This window comes from Mastacembelus armatus, chromosome 1 (genome assembly GCF_900324485.2).
Source record: "Mastacembelus armatus chromosome 1, fMasArm1.2, whole genome shotgun sequence".
Taxonomy (NCBI): Eukaryota; Metazoa; Chordata; class Actinopteri; order Synbranchiformes; family Mastacembelidae; genus Mastacembelus; species Mastacembelus armatus.
This window is the reverse complement of record NC_046633.1, coordinates 8,202,498-8,227,662: the sequence shown is the minus strand read 5'-3', so window position 1 is coordinate 8,227,662 and position 25,165 is coordinate 8,202,498. Positions and strand designations below refer to the sequence as shown.

General features: G+C 39.0%; 1 protein-coding gene across 3 annotated transcripts in view; it reads left to right on the top strand.

Moving 5' to 3' along the window:
• npnta (nephronectin a) overlaps window positions 1-23,890 on the top strand; it is a 45,795-nt gene extending 21,905 nt beyond the window's left edge. The window contains exons 4-13 of one of the 3 annotated variants that reach the window (XM_026303831.1): window positions 445-540; window positions 6,780-6,899; window positions 8,261-8,380; window positions 10,855-10,989; window positions 12,120-12,242; window positions 13,605-14,012; window positions 18,982-19,071; window positions 20,224-20,322; window positions 21,953-22,212; window positions 22,382-23,890. In XM_026303831.1, coding sequence (XP_026159616.1) covers window positions 445-540; window positions 6,780-6,899; window positions 8,261-8,380; window positions 10,855-10,989; window positions 12,120-12,242; window positions 13,605-14,012; window positions 18,982-19,071; window positions 20,224-20,322; window positions 21,953-22,212; window positions 22,382-22,492 — 1,562 coding nt within the window. In that variant the 3' untranslated portion in view covers window positions 22,493-23,890. The remainder of the gene's footprint in view (window positions 1-444; window positions 541-6,779; window positions 6,900-8,260; window positions 8,381-10,854; window positions 10,990-12,119; window positions 12,243-13,604; window positions 14,013-18,981; window positions 19,072-20,223; window positions 20,323-21,952; window positions 22,213-22,381) is intronic. The other 2 variants (XM_026303832.1, XM_026303833.1) reach the window with 2 other exon arrangements.
• Window positions 23,891-25,165: the final 1,275 nt, after the last annotated feature.

Below are 25,165 nucleotides of genomic sequence, written 5' to 3'. Positions count from 1 at the left end.
TTTTGAACCTCCAGATACACACTGAGAAGGGATGCCTTGAATCTGTGAGATACTGTAATTCTCTGAGATCCTGTTTCACCCTCATTACAATAAAGAAATGCAAAGCGAAGAGAGGACAGGATGAGAAGCAAAGCAAAAACATTTTTAGTGTTTCTGTGCCCTAATTTTTTTTTTCTGATATTCAGCTCATGTCCAATTCCCATAAGTGTAATCCTCTTTGCTGCATAATGTTCTTCTTTACTTTCCAGGAATGTGGTGTGGTCAGAGGTGTTCTAATCCACTGGTTGGTGCTTTTCATTCTCACCTCTCTCTCTCTCTCTCTCTGTCTCTGTCTCTATTTGTTCTTTATTTTCCAACCTTTACTACGTTATCTCAATCAAACCCTCAATACCCCCTCCCTTCCACTCCCTCCATTCCTTCTAACACATTTTCTTTTGTCAAAAGAAGAAGAACTGGACTATTTAACCCCACCAATGTGGGCCAGTCACATCCCTCTCTTTCTTCCCGTGGACCATCCGCCAGCGAGAGTAGTGATGGAGGGTGAGATTTGTCGATCGACCTCCCCCCAGCAGCTTCTCTTCTTCCCCATCTCAGCAACATGCATGGTGCTGCACTGGTGCAGACTGAGGAGGAGTGAATGTCACTCTCAACTACTCTGTTGCTGCTTTCTGTCCCCTCTGGCAGAAGAGACACCACCAAAGAGCAGCTTTTCAGTAGAAATGCCAGCATGAATGCCAAGCATGTCACAGTTTTTACCACTTTGCCTTTCTTTCACTCTCTACCCTAAAAACAACTTATCAGTGCCAATGATCCATCGTGATTCTGTCTTTATCACTCTGCCCCCTTCTTGTTTTCTCATTTTTTACTTTTTTTTTTTTTTGAGCACCTGGAACAAAGAGGTCCTCCATCCCTTGTCCCGACATGGACACAGCACTCACGGCTTGAGTTCTAACCAGTGTTATCTTCTTTAGAAACAAGCAGATCCCCAAGAAAGAGCCCCTGCTAATCTGTCTGTCAGTATAGAGGTGTGTCGGGAATGCAGCATAACATACCTCAGTGGAGCTGACCCAATAAATCACTGCACTTTACATCACTTTAGATGTATCTTTGCAGTTCATTTACCATACAGTGCAAACCCCAGAGGGCTTCTCTCTCTCTCTCCTATTACACAGGTTTCTGTAGTCCTGAGGCCGTGTCGAACTGTCAATTGGTGGTCATATCTGTCTGTTACCTCTCAGTTTTTAAATGTCTCTGTGTTCTCTGTCTTGTGTTTTGTGTCCTGTCATGTTGTCTGTGTTTTGTTTTGTTTTTTTCCACATAGAGGAGGCTCTGGCTGTGTCTTGTGTCTGGCATGTGCTGATGCTCACAGAGCTGCCTCTGTCTGAGAATGTGACCGTTTCAATAATCCCTCATTTACATTTTCAAGCTGTTTTTTTCAGGGCAACAGGCAAGTAGAGACCTGTTTTTCTGCTATGCTGACAATGGACAGTGTTGCTATGGTTTTGTGTAATCGCAGTAATGAGAATGACAAGTTGTTTACTGTGAAAGCCAAGGCAGAAAACAGGGTTGACATTACTAATTTAAAAAATGAAGAGTGGGAGTGTGTGTGTGTGTGTATGTGTGTCTAGGTGCAGGTGTGAGTGTTGCAGATATTAGAGACGGCCCTCCTGTAAAAAAACAAGTACATAGATCATTTGTGTTATCAGCTTACAAAAACCAACAGTTTTGTGTTATTGTTAGTCGACCTGAAGAGGCAGTAATTATGAAATGAGCAATGAAGGGAAATTGGTGATGAAGGAAATAAATTGATGTAGTTAAACGTTAGGAGAAGGGTGGGGTGGATGGGTCAGTAAACACTGGTGACTGCTGTTTAGTTCCTGTGAAATGTTGTTTTTCATGATCATTCCCCTCGTGAGTGTTAGCTAAAGTGTTCTTTTATCCATGACCAGATTTATAATTGGAACTATGACAGTGAAGGTCCTGTAACACGAAGGAACCCAAACTATGATCTTTTGATATACAGTGGGTACGGAAAGTATTCAGACCCCTTTAAATTTTTCACTCTTTGTGTCATTGCAGCCATTTGCCAAAATCAAAAAAGTTCATTTTATTTCTCATTAATGTACACTCAGCACCCCATCTTGACAGAAAAAAACAGAAATGTAGAAATTTTTGCAAATTTATTAAAAAAGAAAAACTGAAATATCACATGGTCATAAGTATTCAGACCCTGTGCTCAGTATTGAGTAGAAGCACCCTTTTGAGCTAGTACAGCCATGAGTCTTCTTGGGAATGATGCAACAAGTTTTTCACTCCTGGATTTGGGGATCCTCTGCCATTCTTCCTTGCAGATCCTCTCCAGTTCTGTCAGGTTGGATGGTGAACGTTGGTGGACAGCCATTTTCAGGTCTCTCCAGAGATGCTCAATTGGGTTTCGGTCAGGGCTCTGGCTGGGCCAGTCAAGAACGGTCACAGAGTTGTTCCGAAGCCACTCCTTTGTTATTTTAGCTGTGTGCTTAGGGTCATTGTCCTGTTGAAAGGTGAACCTTCGGCCCAGTCTGAGGTCCTGAGCACTCTGGAAGAGGTTTTCTTCCAGGATACCTCTGTACTTGGCCACATTCATCTTTCCTTCAATTGCAACCAGTCGTCCTGTCCCTGCAGCTGAAAAACACCCCCACAACATGATGCTCCCACCACCATGTTTCACTGTAGGGATTGTATTGGGCAGGTGATGAGCAGTGCCTGGTTTTCTCCACACATACAGCTTAGAATTAATGCCAAAAAGTTCAATCTTGGTCTCATCAGACCAGAGAATCTAATTTCTCATGGTCTGGGAGTCCTTCATGTGTTTTTTGGCAAACTCTATGAGGGTTTTCATGTGTCTTGCACTGAGGAGAAGCTTCCATCGGGCCACTCTGCTATAAAGCCCCGACTGGTGGAGGGCTGCAGTGATAGTTGACTTTGTGGAACTTTCTCCCATCTCCCTACTGCATCTCTGGAGCTCAGCCACAGTGATCTTTGGGTTCTTCTTTACCTCTCTCATCAAGGCTCTTCTCCCACGATTGCTCAGTTTGGCTGGATGGCCAGGTCTAGGACGAGTTCTGGTCGTCCCAAACTTTTTCCATTTGAGGATTATGGAGGCCATTGTGCTCTAAGGAACCTTGAGTGCTGCAGAAATTCTTTTGTAACCTTGGCCAGATCTGTGCCTTGCCACAGTTCTGTCTCTGAGCTCCTTGGGCAGTTCCTTCGACCTCATGATTCTCATTTGCTCTGACATGCATTGTGAGCTGTAAGGTCTTATATAGACAGGTGCGTGCCTTTCCTAATCAAGTCCAATCAGTTTAATTAAACACAGCTGGACTCCAATGAAGGAGCAGAACCATCAAAAGGAGGATCAGAAGAAATGGACAGCATGTGAGTTAAATATGAGTGTCACTGCAAAGGGTCTGAATACTTATGACCATGTGATATTTCAGTTTTTCTTTTTTAATAAATTTGCAAAAATTTCTACATTTCTGTTTTTTTCTGTCAAGATGGGGTGCTGAGTGTACATTAATGAGAAATAAAATGAACTTTTTTGATTTTGGCAAATGGCTGCAATGACACAAAGAGTGAAAAATTTAAAGGGGTCTGAATACTTTCCGTACCCACTGTATGTAACCAAGTAGTGCTTGTGCCTCAAGCAAAAACTGAGACGACGAAGGCCCAGTAAGCAGGCTGCAGGAAACTGAGGTAGGGTTAGGGTTTTCAAAATGAATAGAGTTAAGTAGATATCTTTTTTTTTTTTTTTTTTTTTTTTTGAAAAACGTTGTTTTCAAAGGGATTTTTTAAAAGGTTAACTGCCTCAAGGACCATGTTCATGGGGTGTACATCCAATGCAGGCCCAGGAACTACAATTTCCATTAGACAACAAGAGCCATTGTGTGGGGGTGTGTGTGGGTGTGTGTGTGTGTGTGTGTGTGTGTGTGTGTGTGTGTGTGTGTGCGCGTGTGTATGTGTGTGCGCACTGGATTTTGGCATGACACTGCACCTGCTTCTGCCTGCTTAGAGAACCCAAAAACTGACAATTGTACTTACACCAAGTTTCAGGAAAATCTTGCCCTATACACCATACTCATGTAACAACTGCCTTCATAAACCAACTGCTAGATATCCAGAAGAATCTATCTTTATGGAACATGACTGATACCTGATGGCATTTTAAGTTCAACAGGCAGACGATCAACCTAAATTCCAACCACATTAATTCATCGCTTATGGCTTTAGCAGACCAGAAGATGTCATTAATAGAAAGTTGGGACTGTGGATATACAAACTGGGCATCTGCTCTGTCATTCATCCATTTTGATCATTGGTATTTATTAAATGTAGGAGGTATGTGGCATTCAGAGAATCCACAGAGCTAAACACGGCACCATTTACAAAGCAGCCGGCCAAGATGAAAACAACCCTTCATGTGCTGTACAGTGAGATACAGTCTATTTCTGATGAAGGGGGTATTCATAGTTGAAGTTATTTATATTTCTTGGAGTCTGTGTCATCATTCCAGTGTAGTTTCTTGTTGGCTTTTCCTCTTTTGGGCCTGGAACTCCCAGCGGACCCCACATTTGTGTGCAGGCAGGAGAAATATATTTGGTGATACATATATAGGCCCTACAAATACGCGACTCAATTCAGACTCGCAAAATCCATAGGTCATTAAGCCCTACCTACTCAGTTCATTCGAAATGATGCATAATAGGATGTGAAGAATAATTGGACCTTCCTATAGTGAATATACTGAAACAAAGATGAAAGTGAACCTTTATTCAATTTTCGACATTTAATTACAACAGTCTAGTAAAATGAGCTGGACAAGTTTCAAGTCAAGGAAATTTCAGTAGATAAAAGCTTCCTGATAGCAGAACATGAAACTTTTTTACAGTCAGTCTTTTCAATACAATTTAGGTATTTTGTCTTTAAAAAAAGATTGTAAAAATGATGTTTTCTCTCAGAACCCATTACTGTGCTTCCATTAAAATCACTGAATATATTCTACTAAAGTAGAGATACTGTTATTTTAAGAAATATTGCTAAAAGCATTTAGAAATAGTGTTTTGAGACATCTGTTTGAAAAGAGCTGTTAACAAGAGCTGTAAATAAGTGATTCAATATGAACATGGCTTACCATATAGTCCTAATCCTGCTCTGCAAGAGAAGTGGTGCTATTTTCTTTATGGGAAAGCTCAATCTTAAAAATTGCTTTAGGAGGAAAAAGACCTCAACCTCAAATGAAAAAATCGTCCCTCCTGTGTCAGTAGAGACAGCAGAACTCCTGGCTACTTTATAATCCTTCTCTTTCTAAAAGTACATGCAAAGAAACAACAATCCACTTAAATGAAGTATTGAGCTGTGTACACTGAGTTTGTACAAATGGTCAACAAAGATTTTCAACTGCATTAATAAGAATAATTAATTTCGTTCCGGCACAGCTAATGGTAGCATGATTAGCATATTCTGGTAAGAACGATGTGCATCTGGAAAGCAGACCATTTTTTCTTGATAAAGCTTCATTTATTAATGTTAGTAGTTTGTTAAGACTGCTAAAAATATTTTCTTAAAGTGAAATGAATGCACATTTCTATAGGAGGCTGTAGCAGACATCACCATTAAGCAAGGAAAAGTAAAGAGGCTGGAGCACTCTGACAGTAATGCAACACAGTCCTGACTCCATAAGCTGATTTGGCTTCAGTTTTGCCACCGACATGTTTCCACATTTCTACAAATCAAGCCCAGGAGATCTTTCTCACATTTAAGTGTCACAGTGAGAGAATATGCTAAATGCGTCAGGCCCCGACTCTAAAACCTAAAGTGAATGTCATTAATTACACCTTTGCCTTTCATGTGACCTGTCGAGTCTGTAGATCTATAAATCCCTTGCTTGTTTGTTTGCCACAGTTTCGGTTTCGTGAACGTCACTTTATTTCATTTCCATTTCTTAAGTTTTCAAGTGTTTGGTATAATCCACAGTAAGATAACACAAACCCTTTGCACAGAGGACACTTTGACTTCTTATGGTACAATTACATAGGTTTAACAAATAACTTTAATGGTGGCTCTGTGCCATTTATCATGCACAGCAACAGAGGTCTAGGACTGAAATGCATAAAGGTAATACAGATCTTAAAAAATGTTGTTAGTCACACCTGTGTTTGGCTAGTCAAAATGTCTGCTATGAGAAAGTTATAATGATCTCAATTTGCATAAGCATTTGACAGGTGTTGAGCTCAGGGCATATTCCTTCCTCCCAGGAGCTTTTCCTGCTCCAAAGTAAGGCAGTATTATTTTTTAATAAGATTTTCATGGGTGAGATTTATCTGCTTTCTGCATGCATACAAATGCTAAATTTCTATACATTTATTAAAGAGTGCTGAATGGTACAGTTACGACCTCATGAAGTCATCGTGAGTCAGAGGGTAATAATAGCATCTTTTATCATGTGCAGGTAATGGTTGGGTTGACTGACACTGGCTTCCTCTTAAATCACCAAAGGGGGGGTGACGCAGGCCTGTTACAGCATGACAACACTTCACTTCCTTGAAGAGATCCCTACCCCTTCATAACACACACATTAACACACAGGCAGAGAAACAGAAACCTCAGGAGCAACACATATTTGGATGAGTGAGGTTGACATGACTGACCTTTTCATCTTTGCCCTCGGACTAATTTCCCCTCTGTGTAGGAGGGCGTGTCTCTCTGTCCTTCAGTCCACTTATTCCTCCTCTGTCTGTCTGCAGACCTGAATGAGTGCGGTCTGAAGCCGCGGCCCTGTAAACACAGGTGCATGAACACCTATGGGAGTTACAAATGCTACTGTCTAAATGGCTACATGCTGATGCCTGATGGAACCTGTGGAAGTGAGTCTGTCTCTGATAAACACACACACACACACATGTACACACACATCTGTGATTGTACCCACCTGCCTGAAATATGGATTTTTCCATTCCAGCTCTATTTTCTCCCTCATCTGCTTCTCCTTTATAATTTGTCTTCTGCTTTATGGGCTGGATATGCAACTGTGAAGCCTTTCTTTACCCCACTACAAATGTATTCATCTGTGTAACCTTCACAAGGAAATGCTTATGGCATATGCTCACTATTATATAATACATTTTCCCACTTGTGTGAGTACCTTTGACAGCTGGCTCACAATCCTCTGATAGGTTGTTTTGATTAAAGCTCCATGTCGATCTGCATCATTATAGCAGCTTTACAGTCTGAGATAACCCTGTGAAGAGCCCTAAGAGGGCTAAAAAACTGAAAAATATGAAAGAAACACAAACTGTAGACCCTTCTGGTAAATGTACAGTTTTTAATGGCTGCCCTGAGGTATTCACAGACTAGGTGTTGATTGCCTGTACATGCCTCCCTGTAAATTCTGTTTCCCACCTGATAACTAATTTCTCCTCAGACTTCCACTCAAGGATGGCGTGACTCCCAGCACCTCATTTTAATTAGTTCCTTTATATCAGAAGAAAATTCCCCCCTCCCTCAAAGTCTGAACTGCCCACAACTTGGGGCACTTCAAATAATTCCAAATGTTGTTGTGTGATGATAGCATGATAGTGTTAAACACCTTGCCAATCTTCTTCTCTCCCCTGCTACTGCTTTGATCAATAAATCATTGTAGCATTTAATCAGCCTGGCCTGCCTCAGTCATCAAACTGTACACAAGGGTGCCCACAGCAGCTCAAGTAGCAGCTGCAGCAGCATGGGACTCGCTTTTTAATTTCCTTTTTAAGAGTCTGAAGTTATCACAGTAAGCTGGACAAAGTCTGCTTCATTATTTTATTATTTTGGAGGGTCTTGATCTGCCTAGTGTGGCTCCACAACAGAGGCACCGCACACTGGTGCTGCTATAGGGTGGAGATGGATTATCAGTCTCCAAGTGTAGGGAAGGATAAAAGTTAGTGAGGGAGGATTGAGTGGGCCAGTGCAGATCGGGAGCACAGAGACACTGTGCAGCACAAGAATCTCATAATGGCAGATTGTGTGCTGTTCTGTTGTCCGCACCCCAGGGTCAAACTGGCTAATATCAGAAAGGGAAGGCGAGTGGTCTGGCTCTTACACATTGGCTGGAGGATAATGACAAAGCGTGAGTGTCTGTGTGAGAAAGAGACAAAGCGTGGGTGAGTGTGAGAGCAGTATACCCTTTGCAATGCCTTGTGGCACCCACATGTGTTGATATGTGTTGTGTTTCCTTTGTGTCCATCAGATGCTCGCACTTGTGGCATGGCCAACTGCCAGTACGGGTGTGAGGTGCTGAAAGGAGAGGTCAGATGTCAGTGTCCGTCACCAGGACTACAGCTGGCCCCAGATGGAAGAACCTGTGTGGGTATGTCCCATTCTTTATATATCCCCACAGGCCTGAAAACCGAGCCTTCGTGTTAACCACTCCTTTCCATAAGCAATTCATGTAAAGCATCACCAATGAGAACGATCTTTTATGTGCTCTTTTCAGCTTTTAATGTGCCTGAGTGATAATCGAATGCAGCTGTTTTGGCAGAGCAAGAAAGAAAACTTGGCAGCAATATTGCAATTTGGGAAACAAAGCCTCTTAGCAGGCAAAGCTGTAATGAATCCAAAATATTTACCAAAATGTCTTTTTTTGTTTTAATCAAGAAGCCCAGCAATTTAATATTCCTTGTCAACCAACTGCTGACATTATTCCTGTACCTCCCCCAGTTTTCTCAGCAGAAAGGGAGGGAACGTCCTCATATACCCTCCTCCTTCTTTCATTACCACTTTAAACTGACTCAGCTCCTCAGATGGGTAACTAACAGATGAAGGGATCCAGTTGAGGTAGTTAACCTGTGTCAGGTTTAAATACAGGCTGTTGCTGGTAGACTGCCATACAGTTTCACTTAACTGTGGGCTGGCTAATGGGGGGGCGGATTTCTAAAAGAGGACATCAATCACGAAGAATGATGGTGGAGGGGAAAGAAAGGTTGTCTGCTACAGGTTTGACGACAGTTTAATGGAATGTTTCCAAATGAAGGGCAGGTTTTATGGGAAGTTTTATTTAGAGTTTCTAATCATATTTATGGAAGCGTGTTCCTTCTAGTAACCAGAAACTTTCATGGGGACATTTGCAAAAATGCTGAGCTGTTTTAACTTGTGAAATTTAAAGCTGAAGGTGACCTGGACCCAGTTTATATCAAAATTAACAGAATTACACTAAGGCCAAACTCATAGTAGGAGAAAAGAAATAAATTTTTCTCTGAATATGTTTATGTCAAGCAACATATTTCAAATTACATTTCGGGCCTATGAAAAATCGTTCCCCATCCTAGTCACTACTATGGAAGCCTCCACAAAGGATCAATTTAAGCATTCATTTTCACCGTTATTCAGATTTGACCAGGAAGATGGGTGAGGAAATTCCATCTTTAAATCAGTGTATTTCGTACATAATCACACTGTGACTACGAATCGTGGTATAGTTCTCACACATTGTTTAGAGCTTGTAATTGCTCTGATTGATATATTTTCATTTCCCACTTTAGAGTTATGACATCATGTCCTCTTTTAGAACAAAGTACAGGGCAGTTTTGTTGAATGGGAATTTAATGTGAACGTTCCTTAGAGTAACCTTTAAGAGCAGTACTCAAGTGATCAAATGACTAATGGCCTGTATGCTCAGAGAAGGAACAGCCAAGTGGACTTCATTCTTTTTTTTTAAAGCCCTGCACTTTATTGTATGTATCTAAATGTACTCAAATCAGTAGTAATCATTGTGAAATTAATATTAATCTAATATATTTTATAATTTATAAATAGATTATTGTAATAAGAATAATTTAGTACCATACTCACAAGTACAGGCAGTGAAGATGCATGAACATATAAAAAGAAATATATTTCAAATGCCACAAAAAAAAGAGAAAGAAGTGTTATAATACCTCACATATATGACTTAAGGTATGCTGTTCATCATTTCATTTATGATAGCTATTTTGAGAAACCGTGAATCTGCTACTGTATTTTTTTACTGAACTTTGATTAGGCCAGGAAACCCTTAAGAGGGATGTCTTATGAATTACAAGAAGAAGTCATTGACTTGTTTTTCACTGTGACAGAATTGCAACAAATCCGTCTGATTAATGACTAAGTGTATTGATGTTTTTACATTGTTGCTGAAGTGGTATGGTAACTATATTTATGTACACTTGTGTGTGCTTTGTAAAACATAATATTTCACCCATCTCCTGTCTGTCTTTGAATAATGCAGCTGCAGTCTCCAGCGCTTGTCCATTAAGCAGCTTGACTGGAGCGGTTAGGGATTAAGTGCCTTGCTGATGAGAACCTCAGTAGTAGTTATTAAGGGGACGAGGGAGTTCTGCACATTTAGTGCACTTGCTTGTTTTCCCACTTGCTCCAGGTGTCTGTGTTTGTAAGGTCCTTTTAAACAACAGTCCCTGGAGCACTACAGTGCCTCAGCTGCATTATGCAGCAAATAAATTAATGATTTTAAAGCAAATGCTTTGAGCCTCTTGGTGTCTAAATATTAATGTCCACATGTCTGCAAAGGTGATCAACAGAGACATTAGACTAGGTCTTTAAATAATGAAACAAGGTAGTGTGCATTGTAATCTGCTCACAGAACAGAATTCATAATGTGCTTTGTTCATAAATGAATACTAACCAGGGGAGGTAAAAGTAGTTCTTTGGTATGAACAGAAATGTTTGTTTAGTCTTGGCTCAAATTCAACTAATCTTGAAGTTTTTCATTGCATTCTGTTATTTTGAATGCCTTTTGGCTATATTATATGTTAATTCATCTTTTTTTTTTTTTTTTTTTTTTTGCAGATGTCGATGAGTGTGCAACAGGGTTAGCAGTGTGTCCCAGGTTCAGGAAATGCATCAACACCTTTGGTAGCTACATCTGCAAATGCCATGATGGGTTTGACCTGCAATACGTCAATGGGAAATACCAATGCATAGGTACTGTCACAAAGTCTTTGCAATGAGATTTTTGCAGATAAAGGTACTGAGATGTTTTGTCTTGTAGGTATTGTTTTCACTTTTTTATTATTGTTATTTAACAATAAGATCAAAATAATATATTTTTATTTAATGTCTTTGCTTTTGGATAGTTGGCACCATTAGAACCAATGGTGGAAAGTGATTGTTTAATCAAGTACAAGATTTAAGATTTTGAATTTTATAAAACTTTATAGTTCCACATATAAATAGCTTATAGAATATGATAGATTAATGCAATAATAATAGTAATCTAGTAACCTCAAATAACATTTTCAAGTAACATGTTGTTTTACAGGTAAAAATACTGTTAAAAAACAACAAAAAAACAAAAACCATCACATTCAACAAAAGACAAATCAGGGGCACTTAACTAAAATCAACATAAAAAGCACAAAAAACATTTCAATCCCTACACCCGAATTAATGAGTTGTTTCCTTTATTTGAAACTGATACACAATAGCACAGGTGTGGGGTGTAATGTTTTAAGGACCCTTGTGAGGCAAACCTGCGGATGCCTTTGATTACTGTGAGCACTTGGCACACCTTTTGTTAATATGTTGATTGCTAATTATTGTTGTTGAAAAGTTGAAAGGACTGAAACTGAAGGATTACTGCACATCATATAACTGTACATATTTCACCCCTGTGTTAATGTGTGTCAAATTGAAGAAAATAAAGGAAAAAAATCCCATTGAAGTAGGTGTGTGAACTGTCTTTTTGTGTTTGGAATTAGTAATTTACACAAATTCACATTACCTTGACTCTTGTTCAAGCAATCCATATATTTATTTTTTTTTATAACAAACATTCAACAAAAAGGTGATAGTTGAATGATTTGGTGCCAGGAGCTCCTAAAGTCCTTGCAGCTCTGTATCACAGGGAAGTTTTTTTTTTTCTCCCATAATAATAAAAAGTTTGCTCTAGTATTCATAGCAATATCTCTTAAAAGCTTTAATGGTTCCTAGGACATAAACTTTGAGGCCTCCTTGAAGTGGATGTGAAGCAATTAGCCTTCTGGTGTTTTGTCTGAAGTATTTTGCTCTTCCACCCAGTAGCTGCATGTTGTTATGTTGCCTTTATCTTTCAGATGTGGATGAGTGCTCTTTAGGTCAGAGCCAATGCAGCAGCTTTGCCACCTGCTACAACACGCCAGGCTCATACAAGTGCAAATGCAAAGACGGCTACAGGGGGATGGGCCACGACTGCAAACGTAAGAATTGAGAACAAAACCCTGGCCCCTGTGTTACTTTTGCAAAAAGGAAAGGGGCCTCACATTTTTGTTTTCTTTGCCTGTGTTTTTAAAAAAAAAAAAAAAAAAGTAAGAAAAGCAAGAAAGAGGGAGGAATAGCCTTGCAACCACAGAGCTGGGACTGATATTCTATTCTTTGTAATGCCCACTTACTCTTTTACTCCCACTCACTTATTACTTAAATCACCCTGCTCTCTTATCACATGTGCACAGACACAGTCTTGATGCCTTTTTTGACATCTGGCTATTTTAATCAACCTAAAAAAGAGTCATCATCCAATGTGAAATATTTCTATTTATGGTAGTTTGTCTCATCCTGCTGCTGACACACAGTTCGTTACTCTCTGCGTCTGCAGTTTTTACATCAGCTCAGATGACAAGAAGTCATTTATTCTTCATGGTGATTTAATCATCTAAAAGAACACAACTGGTGTAACAGTCCATAGAAGAGAGAGGATGCCTCTTGGTGTAGTGCATTGTGAATATTTCACCCTGTTGCCTGCCCAAGGGGCGTGAACCGCAAGTGCTCTGGGAGTCAAGTTGCAATATCCTATTTATGTATCACATATCAAAGTTGCCTGCAACCTGAGAATGCAATAACTGAGTTCAAGCTACTTGCCTTTGTCCACTCTCATTCCTCACTCATGAAACCCTTATGAAGGCCCCCAGTACTGCAATACACCCCCCCCCCCCCCCCCCCCCCCCCCCACACACACACACACATTCTCTGTCTCTGCTCCTGATGTGAAGAATGTGAGAAGGAACAAAAGAAAAGGAGGTGTAACTTTGATGACATCAGCACAGCAAAGGTGATCTCCAGGGCACAGCAGCCTGTTTGAAGAGATTATTCCACACACACAGAGCAGTTTTAGCCTGATGCTCCGAGGCCTCTGGCTATGAGCACACAAAGAATTACTAATCAGAATAAGCACAGGAATGGATAAAAAGCAACTACCAGAAAGCGATATTGATTTCACAATAGCAGAAATTCATTTTAGAGCACGCTGCCTTTGTGGCTCAGTGTGTGAAGACACGTCAAATGTCATATAAGTCCCACTGTGGAAAATATGTCCAGAATTGCTGTTTTTTTGTTTGTTTGTTTTGCAAGTGTGAGTATTTGCTTCACTAAAATTTGAGACAATCGATTTATTACAGGATGCTAACATTTAGTTAATGGATATCAGAAGTAGCCTCAGTAGATGGAAGAAAGCCCTCCTCTGCAAAAGTCAGGATAATCATTGCAGTTAGTCTGCAATTCTATGCCTCATTAACTCTTAATTGCTCATATTTCATTGCTCCATCTGCATTCTCTTATCATTTCAGCTATTCCTAAGGTGATTATTGACCCCCCAAGACCAGGAAAACTGCCACCAAATCATCACAACCACATCCCTGACTTGGATCAGAAGAGGACCACCACCATCCGCCCACCAGTGACTCCAAAGAAAATCTTCCCCATTATCCCAAAATCAACTGCTGCCACGACGACTATGACAACCATGACCAAAACACCTCTGCCTCCAAAGAGGGTCACCCCACCACCACGAAAACCATCACTTCCAACCCGGAAGCCCTTCGTCCCCACCAGGAAGCCACCAGTACCCACACGCAAGCCATACATCCCGCCAAGGCCAGTTGCTCCCACCGGACGGCCCCCAACACCACCACCAGCCACTCCTGTAGACAATACCATACAGAACGAGGTCACCAAACAAAGAGGGGATGTACATAGTAAGTACTAGATATGTATTTTATTGTTTTTAGTTTTATTGTTATACATTGGGTACCATTCTTACCTGTTTGCAAAAAAGATATCATTTACACAGCTTTAGCACACACAAATACTGGAGGTTTATTCACCCAAAATTAGTTTGAGTTGGTATATCAGCGTTTTGTGGGTTGAATAAATCTTTTTGGCCACTTGGACCCAGTGCAACAAGCTGCAAACAGTGATATAATATCACAAACAGGTGCCTTTTCACAAAACCAGAAGGCACAGAGCAGTATTATCATTAGTTTGGAGTCCTGTTTCTGGCCACCTGGTGAATATAAATTGAATACTCACTTCATTTTTAGGCCGTATTTGGTGTAAACCTATCCCAGAGGGAAATAGGTCACTCTTTAGCTACTAAATGCTTTGTCACTCCAGAGTCAAGTAATGATTCTAAATGGGTTCATCACTACAAGTGACACCTTTTACATTACACACATGCAAATACAGTATATATCATTCATATTGATGCTAATTAAAGCAGATTTAACAGCCCAGAAAATATAACTTGCCACAGTAACACATTAGCACTTTCTGTGTTTGTGTCAGTCTGTGTTTTGATGTTTGATGATGTGTGGTGAAACGTTTGTTTATTTTTGGGTCACAGACTTTAACTTTAAAAGGCCCTAATTTGTCCCACCATTCATCTTCATCAACTCACTGACAAGTCTCTGCAATCCAAACTGGTGCGAATTTACATATTTCATCATCTGAATCATGAAACACTGCATTTATTCTGAAACTTGACACATTCTGGGGAATCAGAAGGGGATGTTTACCTGATAGATGATGTATATTATAGATATAGATTTTGTATCTAAACACATGAATATGTGGATGCAACTGATCCAAGCAATTGGCTCCCATGTGTACACATTTTATCTGACGACTACCGACATGACAGATTTAAGTAGCAACATTTGGCCAATGAAAGATGATTTATACTATAAACACGTGAAAAGGATTGAAATCAGTCATTACTGATATTAGAGTCAACATTAAGCTATAGGATCATTGTATATTATTACTGTTGTTTTTTTCAATACAATACATAGACAATCAATCAATCAATCAGAGGTTATTTTTTTTTGCTCCCATTCAGCGTGTCCACAGCAGATCAATACATCAATCAGAGTTTAAGATGATAAATGTGTAACTCAAGAATAATATATAACACAGTGTCATATGTAGACTATGAGAAAATACTGTAATGCCTGCTTTTATAAGATGGCAATTTAGTCCCACTAGTTACTGTGGAATGCTTTTAAAGGAAGAATACTTTCCTCTCAATGTAATTATCCTTCAGATAAAAAACACAATCCGCTGGTCGGCCAAACTGTTGCTTGTCCACAAATAACACTCTGCAAGCCAAGCATGAATATTTGACCCAAGTTACAGTCAAAAGGCATAATCTATCTTAATTTTAGCTTGAGTGCTGAGGTGCAGAAATGGATTCACAATGAGAGGTGGTTGAGATTGTTTCTTTGTGCTTCAACAAAGAAGGTAATCATAGCAATCATCTGCTACAGTACGTTCTTCTCAAAATATTCTCCAACAAATGCATGATTTATGCCATTTTGAGAAAAGTTGGCTAAAAAATACATTGCCTTCATTTACCTTCAGTTCTAAACAGATTAGCCAGGACCTCCTCAGATATATGTTCTGCTTTAATGAATTTGCATTTCATGATATACAGCCATATGGATACAGAACCAGGAGACTTGGTTTAAAGTTGTAGAGCTCACCTTCCTGTGGTTTTGAGCGTATTAAAGCTGTGTGATACATGTACTCAAATGGCTAGTGCAGATGCACTAACAGCAAAAACTGCACCAAAAACTGTAACTGAACATACACAGAGGAGTCTTCCTGCTCATTTGTGGTTTCATACTCACTTGTAGGCACAGCAAAACTCTCTGTTTACGAAAACCTAATATTAAGTTCCTTTGACATAGAAATATGTGGTGAGATGCCACTGCGAAGTATGGGATAAGAGGTGAGATACTGTGGTTCCTACTCACCTAGCCAGATGGCATCATATAATTAGAAAAAGGAAAGAGGAGAGAAGATTACTTTAACACCTGTCTGCACTGCTTGAGGGAGACATCAATCTAATAGGTAGCACCACAGCAGAGCACTTCCAGAAATCAGAGCTTCCAGATGATGGTTTGAATAAGATGAGAGAGCGAGGGAGGAAAGACACTGCTGAGTGATTATTCAAATAATTAGACGGAAATAGGAATCATTTGAATAGCAGGCTTACGGCATGCAGAACACCTCAGCTGTGCATCAAGTGCATGTGTGTACTGTAATTGGAGTCATTTCAAAGCTTTATAGTTTTCTCTCAGTCTGGATCTGTACCAACAACACCATCATCACTAGTAAAAACATTGTACCTCCAACCGTTTCTTAGTTTTAGTGCAGGAAAGGTTAAAGGAATAACTATTTTTAAAGAAGGAAGGAAATGGCAAATTTGTTCAATAATTGACAAATTTAAAGGTGCAAAGTGTAAAATGCGAAAGATTTAGCAGCATCTAGTGGTGGGATTACAAAATGCAACTTTCTGAACTGTCCCCACATTTCCAGGCATGAGAGGGTACAGTGGCTGTCACTTTTAAAACAAAATGTGATTCCTTGTCTAGAGCCAGTGTTTTGTTTGTCTATTGTGGGCTAATGTAGAAACATGGCAGCGCAACATGGCTGCCTCTGTGAAAGAAGACCTGCTCCTTATGTAGATTTAAAAGGCTCATTCCAAGATTAATAAAATGTAAGGCTTGGTATTTCCTGGATATTACATACTAATTATAACATATTTATAAATACTATATTCCAATAACCAATAGATCCCTCTAAATATTTCACTCACCCACTGATTAGCATCATGAAAATAAAATCACATTTCTCATCTAAGTGTGAGCTACAAAAGTAAATAAGCATGAAATCTTTAAAGAAGCAAATACTCCTCTATATGATGTGAAGGTTGAAGAGTTAAACCCTTTCACCAATCTTGGCATTTTGCCAAAAATTATATACATTAAAATAAAAAGTAGACTGTTTTTCTGAAATCCATAAAAGCTGGCATTTTAGACTTCTGTCCAGTGACTGTGATATGGATGTGACCAAAGGAAAAATTAGTCAAATTGCAAATGAAAAAAAAAGGAAATGATTAAATATAGTGAATTTGTTTCTAAGCCTATAAAAGACAAAGAAAGCAAGTGTTTTATTGATTGGTTATGACTGTGTTTGTGAAATATTTTTGGCAGAATGTAGGAAGTCCCCCTTGAGCAGCTTTTATTGACCACCAGAATATTTTGTTGGAATAAGCCAGACAAAGTCAAAAGGTGAAATAACAAAGGTGGTCCGTGAAGCAACAAATAGTATGAAGTGTTTTAAAAGGTCACTTTCCTCAAATTACAAACCTCCCCCAAGTGGTACTACCATGCAGAGAGTTTATATTTCATTTTCTAAGGTTTTGAGCTATTGGACATTTCTGCTGATACCTAAAACAACAACAACCCTGGATAAACCACTGACTATATCTAAGTGACATATGGATTTGACACCCGTGGATCATATAAAATCAACAGGATCAAAACTCCATTTACATGTCATGTTTACATGTCTAGAAATCTATTTCATAATACTGCTGGTCCCCAGTATTTTTATATACAGTACAATCAATGTGACACACATAAAGTAATTCATCACCAAACTCTAATTAATATTTTTTAAATAGCCTTTTAAATTACAAAATATGAGTATACTAGTTTTATATAACATATTAAACTACATAGTTTGTTTTTCAGAAATTTAGTAGTTATGCAGTGTTAATGCCCTATAGACTAGAGAGCCAAACACAGCTATATTTCACTTGTAGTCACATTGTCACTGTTCAAATTACTGCTCCTTTAACTGGCATTTCACCATATTCACTTTTTATATGCACTCTATGATGCAGAATTTCTTGGGCGGGACGACTGGCTCATGTCCCTTAAACGCACAGTCATACACAGAGAGACCTGGATGCTCAAAATTGTTGAGAAGCCTGGCGTAAGTGTGACCTTCCTGCTCTCAGATTCCTACGACTGGCAGACTACATCACAGCCTGTCAGGGTGTGTGACCCAGCATGGGGATTAGCCCTTTCAGTGCTCAGGCTGACTGGAGGGGCCAGTTGTCAGGAACTCTGGGGGACTGGTGGTCAAGTGCAGGTTACAGCACAGTCATAGTGTAGGAATGTGAGATTAGTTTTATCAGTTATTTGTTTTATAAACTTCCACTGACCTGTCTCATGTGAACATGCAATAAATATTAAAATGAAGATGTTTGCCTTTATTTTATATATATGTGACACAAGAACAAGTTCCTGATTAAGGCATTTTGAAACCAGTAAGGGTATTTGGTCTAATTATATCAAAGGGTCAGAGCATCTTTCACTACAAAAAAACTGCCAACTTCATTTGTCAGTTGACCTTTTTGGAAATGAGACTGCACTACAGAAAGAAAGGCTATTTCAGGACTGTGTACTGTATGTATGTGTGTGTGTGTGTGTGTGTGTGTGTGTGTGTGCGTGTGTGTGTACAGTAAGTGTGTGTGTAACTCAAGGTTTGTGTAGCTGCAACATGTGCCCTGATGTTGTTTCGGATAAACCATCGCCCTTTTGCCTGTTATGACTCACATTTGTCTTCTGGTGTTTCAGCACATATTTTCTCAGGTATTCTGGTCTCTGCGGTAATCGATATAGTGTGCTAAATATATTGTGCTAAACTCTGGATGTGCTGGCACCAAACCGTGACATTTATCCATCCTTGTCAAGTCCTTGTAGAATAATGAAACAAAGCCACACAATAGCCACGAGCAGCGATGCCAGTGAGAAAGTATAATACCTTTGTTAATCCTTTATCTAAACCTGTGTGTCTCCCCTCTTTCCTCAGTCCCTAGGAACCACGGCCAAAACAACATCCTTGGCATCGACTTTGACATTGAGCTCGGCAACACGGCAGATGAAGCCAAGGATGACCCAGGTAAGCACGACATGTTTGACAAAGACAATCAGCAACATCCCTGCTCATATACCACAGAGCTCAAATGATGACAAATGAGCCACATTTTCTATGGGCCAAAATGAGAAACCAAAAATCAACTCCTGCGGTGCTGCCGCAGAGGAAAAGATATTAGAGTGACCAGATGTGTTTTGATAGGCCTTTCACCAGGACGTGACACATGACATCTGGCCATATCCATTTAAATAATGGCTCACAGTCCAGAGTGTACTGCCAGACTTTTCCACTTTTCACATTATGCCTGCTTGATTGCTTGACTGCTGCAGTGATTAATTGATCATTTGGAAGTACATCAGTGCTCTGCCCATAAGCTTTATAGTACTCAATACAAAGTTCCCACAACAACATAAAAGACGATTTTTTTTTGTGAATAGACAGAATTGTATCTGTCATATTTGCTTGATGGGATTTATTGATGTCAGTGGTATGCAGATTAAATTGCCCAATCACTTCTTCACTTCACTTCTTGTTTATTTTGTTACACTGAGCATCATTTGCTATTCAATGACAAGAGAAAAGGAGTTTTATTGGTTCAGAAAATGAACTTGGAAGTGTTTTTTTGGAAACCGTATTTCAAGGAAAAACTGATGAATGTTTTTCTTATCTTTGAACCAATTTGTGGAGCAGTTCACGGATATTACTGTTTTGCCTGTGTTCCCCAAATGTTATTGTTTAGGCAAAACATAGGAAAACAAATCATCACTCATCATTGAATATTCTTACTTTCTGCTGTAATCATAATGCATTTTATTATGGTGTAGGGCATACAATAAGCTAAATGTGTAGAAGTACATTCAGTAACATACGATATCAGCAGTTAATGTAACTGATACAATATTTGTGATTTCTTAAATGGATGCGTTTCCTCTTATGATTTATGCAGGCCCATTTCCACTTATTTTTTTTCCTCAGTACAGCAACTCACTTCTCAGATTACAACATTACAACTGATGTTTTACACTTATGATTGTGTTCATCAGAAGGAGCTTCGACAGTCCTTTTGCTCCTGGTGAAGCTAGAGGCACACAGCAGGGCTCCTGTGAAGCATTCAGGGTGTAGACTGAAACCTTTTTTGCACATGTGTGTCTGAAAAATGTGTTTTATTATCTTCAGAGTCAGGGTATCTGAGCTGCTCCTTTGATGATGGTCTTTGTGGTTGGATCAGGGACAAAGACGGAGACCTGCACTGGGAGACGACACCTGATCCATCAGGTAATTGAAGAGCGGGGGGTCAACTGTTCTCACTCACACACTCAAATCAAAAAGTGTTTACTTTATAGTCAGTAAATGGAAATGAGAATAGGTTCATGGCTCTACTGACTCACACACCCAAACACACTTTCAGACAATCGAAGCGGCTCAGTTTTGTTCTGCTCAATTACAGGTCAAGATGAAAATAACTTGAGGGAAGTAGTTTGTCTTTTCTGCAGATTAGCACTTTGCTCTACAAAGCAATGCAAATGAGAAGTGGATTATCCGACCTGCCAGTGATACCTGTGGCTCACATTAAATGGGAACACAATATTGTTTTTCTAGGGATTCAGATGAAGAGACATTGTGGTGAATTATGTTAAGTGGACTCAGTAGACACAGTCTAGAAGAATAAACACTGCAGTGTACAGGCACTGTTTAAACCACACTAACTACATTTGGCTTCCACTGCCAAATGGCTTAGTCCTGCAGTTAGTGTGTTTCCAGACATTCATACTAAGGGCAAGTTTGTGTACGCTCATTAGTGTGAATAAAAATAAAGATTTTTTTTTTACCCTGACCTCATAAAATGATGTACAGTAAAGCATAAGTTAAGTCCTGACAAAGACTAATTCCACTTAATATGTATGTGTCCATCTATACATTGCTTCCAGTGTGTCTATTGTGCTGTGAAACATGTAAGTATTTACTGTTCACTTTATGCTCTTCTGACAGACAGCCACTGGCAAACAGTCATGGCTCTTAAACGATTGGCACAGATTTGAAGAGAAAGCTCATAACTCATGCAGAAAGCCTCTGTGTCCTACTCATACTTATTGCACCCCTGCGGTTAACACCAGCCAGACACAGATCTGCTAAATAAGCAAAATACATCAAAATTAATCAGCTTTTACCCAGAAGCAATTTCACCTTTAAATTTTTAAAGTTCTTTAGCTACAATCTACTATCACTAATGCATAAATTAATGAAAAAAAAAAGATTGCCACTGGCAACTGGCTATATATTAATGTGAGGAAACTTAAATGGGTCAGTTGCAGTATTTTTTCATCTCTCATTGCATCACTTCAACAGTTGGATGTCAAGAATAAATATACAGTGTTGTCAAAAGACCTGCGATCCTGTTTAAAAAGTGCATTTTGGAAAACTCAATTACAGCATGACTTTTCTAAAATATTCTTCTATTTACTCAGGACAATCTATAGATGTTGACATCAGCGCTTTGCATGTGGAGCGTTTCTGAAGTAGAATCAAAGTACTAGATAAAGTATTTCCAAAGAAAAACTGTTCATAGTCAGGTCATTTACAAAATGCAAATGTTAAAATGTCATATGTTTTGCTGTGCTGCTACTGCAAAAAAAAAAAAAAAAAAAAAAAAAAAAAACAATTATATGTACTGAATTTAGAAGTACAATATCACAGAAAACATTACTTTATGTATGTTACTTTATGTAAATATTAGTTTTATTAGTGGATTATGAAGTGATTTTCAAGGATACAGTAATATACTGTAGGTGGTGTCAACAACTGCAGTGCATCTAGCAAAGGTGTAGCATTTTCATGGTTCTTATAGCTTTTATTGTTTTCTTTCTTTTCATTAAGTGACATTATGTTCTATCTCTTCCATCTCCAGGAGGACGGTACCTCACCATTCCTGACGTAGGAAACAAGAGAACTGGGAGAGGGGCACGGCTGGTCCTTCCACTCACCCCTCCCTGGAATGATGGGAATCTATGCCTGTCATTCCGGCACAAGCTGGCAGGCCACCATGTGGGGATGCTGCAAGTGTTTGTGAAGAAGGAAAAGCAGTACAGCCCAGCAGTCTGGGGTCGGACAGGTGGAAATGGCTGGAGACATACCCAAATCACTTTATGGGGCACAGGCCTGGAAAGTGTAAGTATAACAGTAAACAACAAATTCACTCATGCATCAAGGACCGGATTTTTAAATGACCATTTCTACACACATTTTTGAGAGTAGTGAAGAGAAATGTTTGCAGTGGTATGTGACAATTGTGGCTGTGGCTGTGCCTTACTGTGCACTCTGTGCTGTTCTTCACCAGGTGATCCTGAAGGGGGAGCGTGGGCGAGGCAGGAGCGGAGAGATGGCTGTGGATGACATCACCCTGAGGAAAGGCTCCTGCACAGAGGAGCACAACCTGAGGAGACTCTGAGTGACAGAACAGTGAAAGGCAGAAATAAAATATGAGGGAAAATCATCTCAAAGAGAACTGACTCTGTTGTGACACCCCTCAATCTGCCTGGGCTCTCTCTCTGGTCCTTCATCCAACCCTCCCAATCATTCTGAGAACAATAATCCAAAAAATAGTGCATCTGCAGAACAGCAGGTTTCTCTTCTCAACTGTCCATGAATAAAACAACTGAACCGAGTCTCATGGGCGTATCCCAGCCACACACCCTTGTCTTCTCAGCCTCCCACTCACTCCATCAGCTTGTTACTCTGAAACCGGCATGTCTCTACTTAACATGGAAATGTCATCCACCTAACATAGCCCTGGCAGCCTTCCAGCCACACCACTGAGAGTCCCACATTCACTTTGAATTTTCCTGGAGAGAGGTTTGTTGCTTTACATAGGAATCTGATTTTTCCATGCTTTTATTTTTATTTCCTTGCTTATATTTTTAAGCCAGTGGTTTTTCTTTGTTCAATGTTAAAACATGGACAAAGGTGCTTTTTGTTTTGAAAGGCAAAATGTCAGAGGTGATGAACATTTATTTGAGGGTCAGGGATAAAAGAGTATAAAAGACAAATTGTATTTGTCATCATTTCTGTCTAATCAAAATTTTTTCAAATCTGATGTAGACACAAGGACCCTAAGAGTCTGTTTAGCCTTGCTTTTCTTGGTCTCAGCTGACTTTGTTAAAGTTCTATAGCAGTTTTGACTGAAACAGTGCAGCTTTTGTCGTTACAGTATTTCAAAGATCTGTTTGGTAGAAGAGAGTTTCAATATTTAGCAGCTTTTCTACCTTGGTCTTTCATTGAAGCCTCCTAAAGTTAAACATACTGCGATCACGTCTTTCAGGTACTTGAAATGTGTCAAACAGAATCAGTGTATGATTTTTGACACTTGCAAAACAACAGTTACTTTCTATTGATCAGTGTGTGTTTTGTTATATTAAGTGCAGTTTATAAAGACAACGATACCAACAACTTTTTAGGCTTTCACAAATTGTATTATTGTAAATGTAGTTGTGTGTACATATTCAAAATCAACCATCCCATTTGTTGCGTGGTTTATATGTTATGTAATTTCGTACGTGAATATTAATTGGATTTCAAAATGGTTGGTATTTCAACTTTTAATTAAAGAACATGTATACAGATGGAAACCTTGTGCCGTGCAAGGTTGTCTTTAAATTGCACAAAATGCGTATTTTCATGTGTTATGCTATATTGCTCTCTGTAACTTGCAAAGCTCATAGTTGCATATTGTATGCTGTGATAATGAAGGGCATCGGCTGGAACTTAATGGTTTTCTGTATGCATGGGTGCATTCACCAAATTCATATTTATCTAGACCAATATGTAAATAAAATACATTTGGCTGATATTTTATGAAATTATGACTTTTTTTTTCAAGCAGCTGACAGCAACAGATTGCTTAGTAGAAAGGCTGAAATCAACCTTCTCTTCAAAGAAGAGAAGAGAACTCTTTTTAACTACTAGTGGTGCTGGTGAACATGTTTTGATGAGTTGCCTTATTATCTTTTGCATTGTAGGCTACTGTTTGTATGCAGGCATACAAGCATAGGGTAATCAACAGCAAACATGGCAAATCTTCAGTGAAAGAGAAGAAGAAGAGGAGGAGGACGGCCAATTGATGCTACAGTAACAAATTCTGGCCATAGTTAAAAAAAGGGGAGGTAAATGATCAAAACAAAATGTTTTTCTTAATTTATTGTGGTAGGGCTCGATTTATACAGAAGCAGTTTGATAACAAAATCCAATTACTGCTGTAGTTCACAAACTTTCTTTCTCTAATCAGTTTGTTTACTCTTTACAGGCTAGTATGCTTTATTTGGCATAATTATAATTAGAATATTAATCAGCTTTGAAATTCATTATTTCTTTTTTGAAACCAGAATAATTCATTCAGTCAGTATCAGAAAATGCCAAATCCTGAACATCTCTATTCAAAACGTTGTATACATATGCAACAGAAGACCCTGCTACATTTGATGCAAATTAAAAGATTAAAGGATTAGGTCATCTGAATTAATTTGAAAATGTTGAATAATTTTGTGAGAAATTAAAGGTGAAAATGATGCTACGGAGAACAGAGTATTTGATAAATGTAATAACAAAATCCTTCCGTGTAAAAGAAAAAAGTGCTTTTTCAAATGACACGTAGGCCAAATAGGTGATGAGGAAGCACAGGCCACCACCAATCTAGATACTGGTAAAAGGCAGAAGAACATGTTTTGATTTTACATTTCATATTCCTCACAGAGGTTCATAGACACATTGTTCTTCATTTATACCACAGCCATGGAGCGCTCATTTGTTTGAAGGCTATCACATTTCCAATTACATCGAATAGGAAGCCTCAAACTTACTTTTCAGTCACTAATTATAAATGAGAAACACAAGAAACCCAATATTTATTCTTCACATATATTGATAAATGATACTTGCTTTTAATGTAACTGGGTCAAACTAACTACTTAGATGTAAACACAGCCCTTAAACTGTAAGTGCAATAAAGCAGTCGGGAGTGGTTCTTTACAATCATCCTGTCAGTTTTCAGGATACCTCAATCTATATCACAAAAGCATTAGAAATATTTGATGGGCTTGCAGTACTGAATTTAATTAAGAAATTTCTC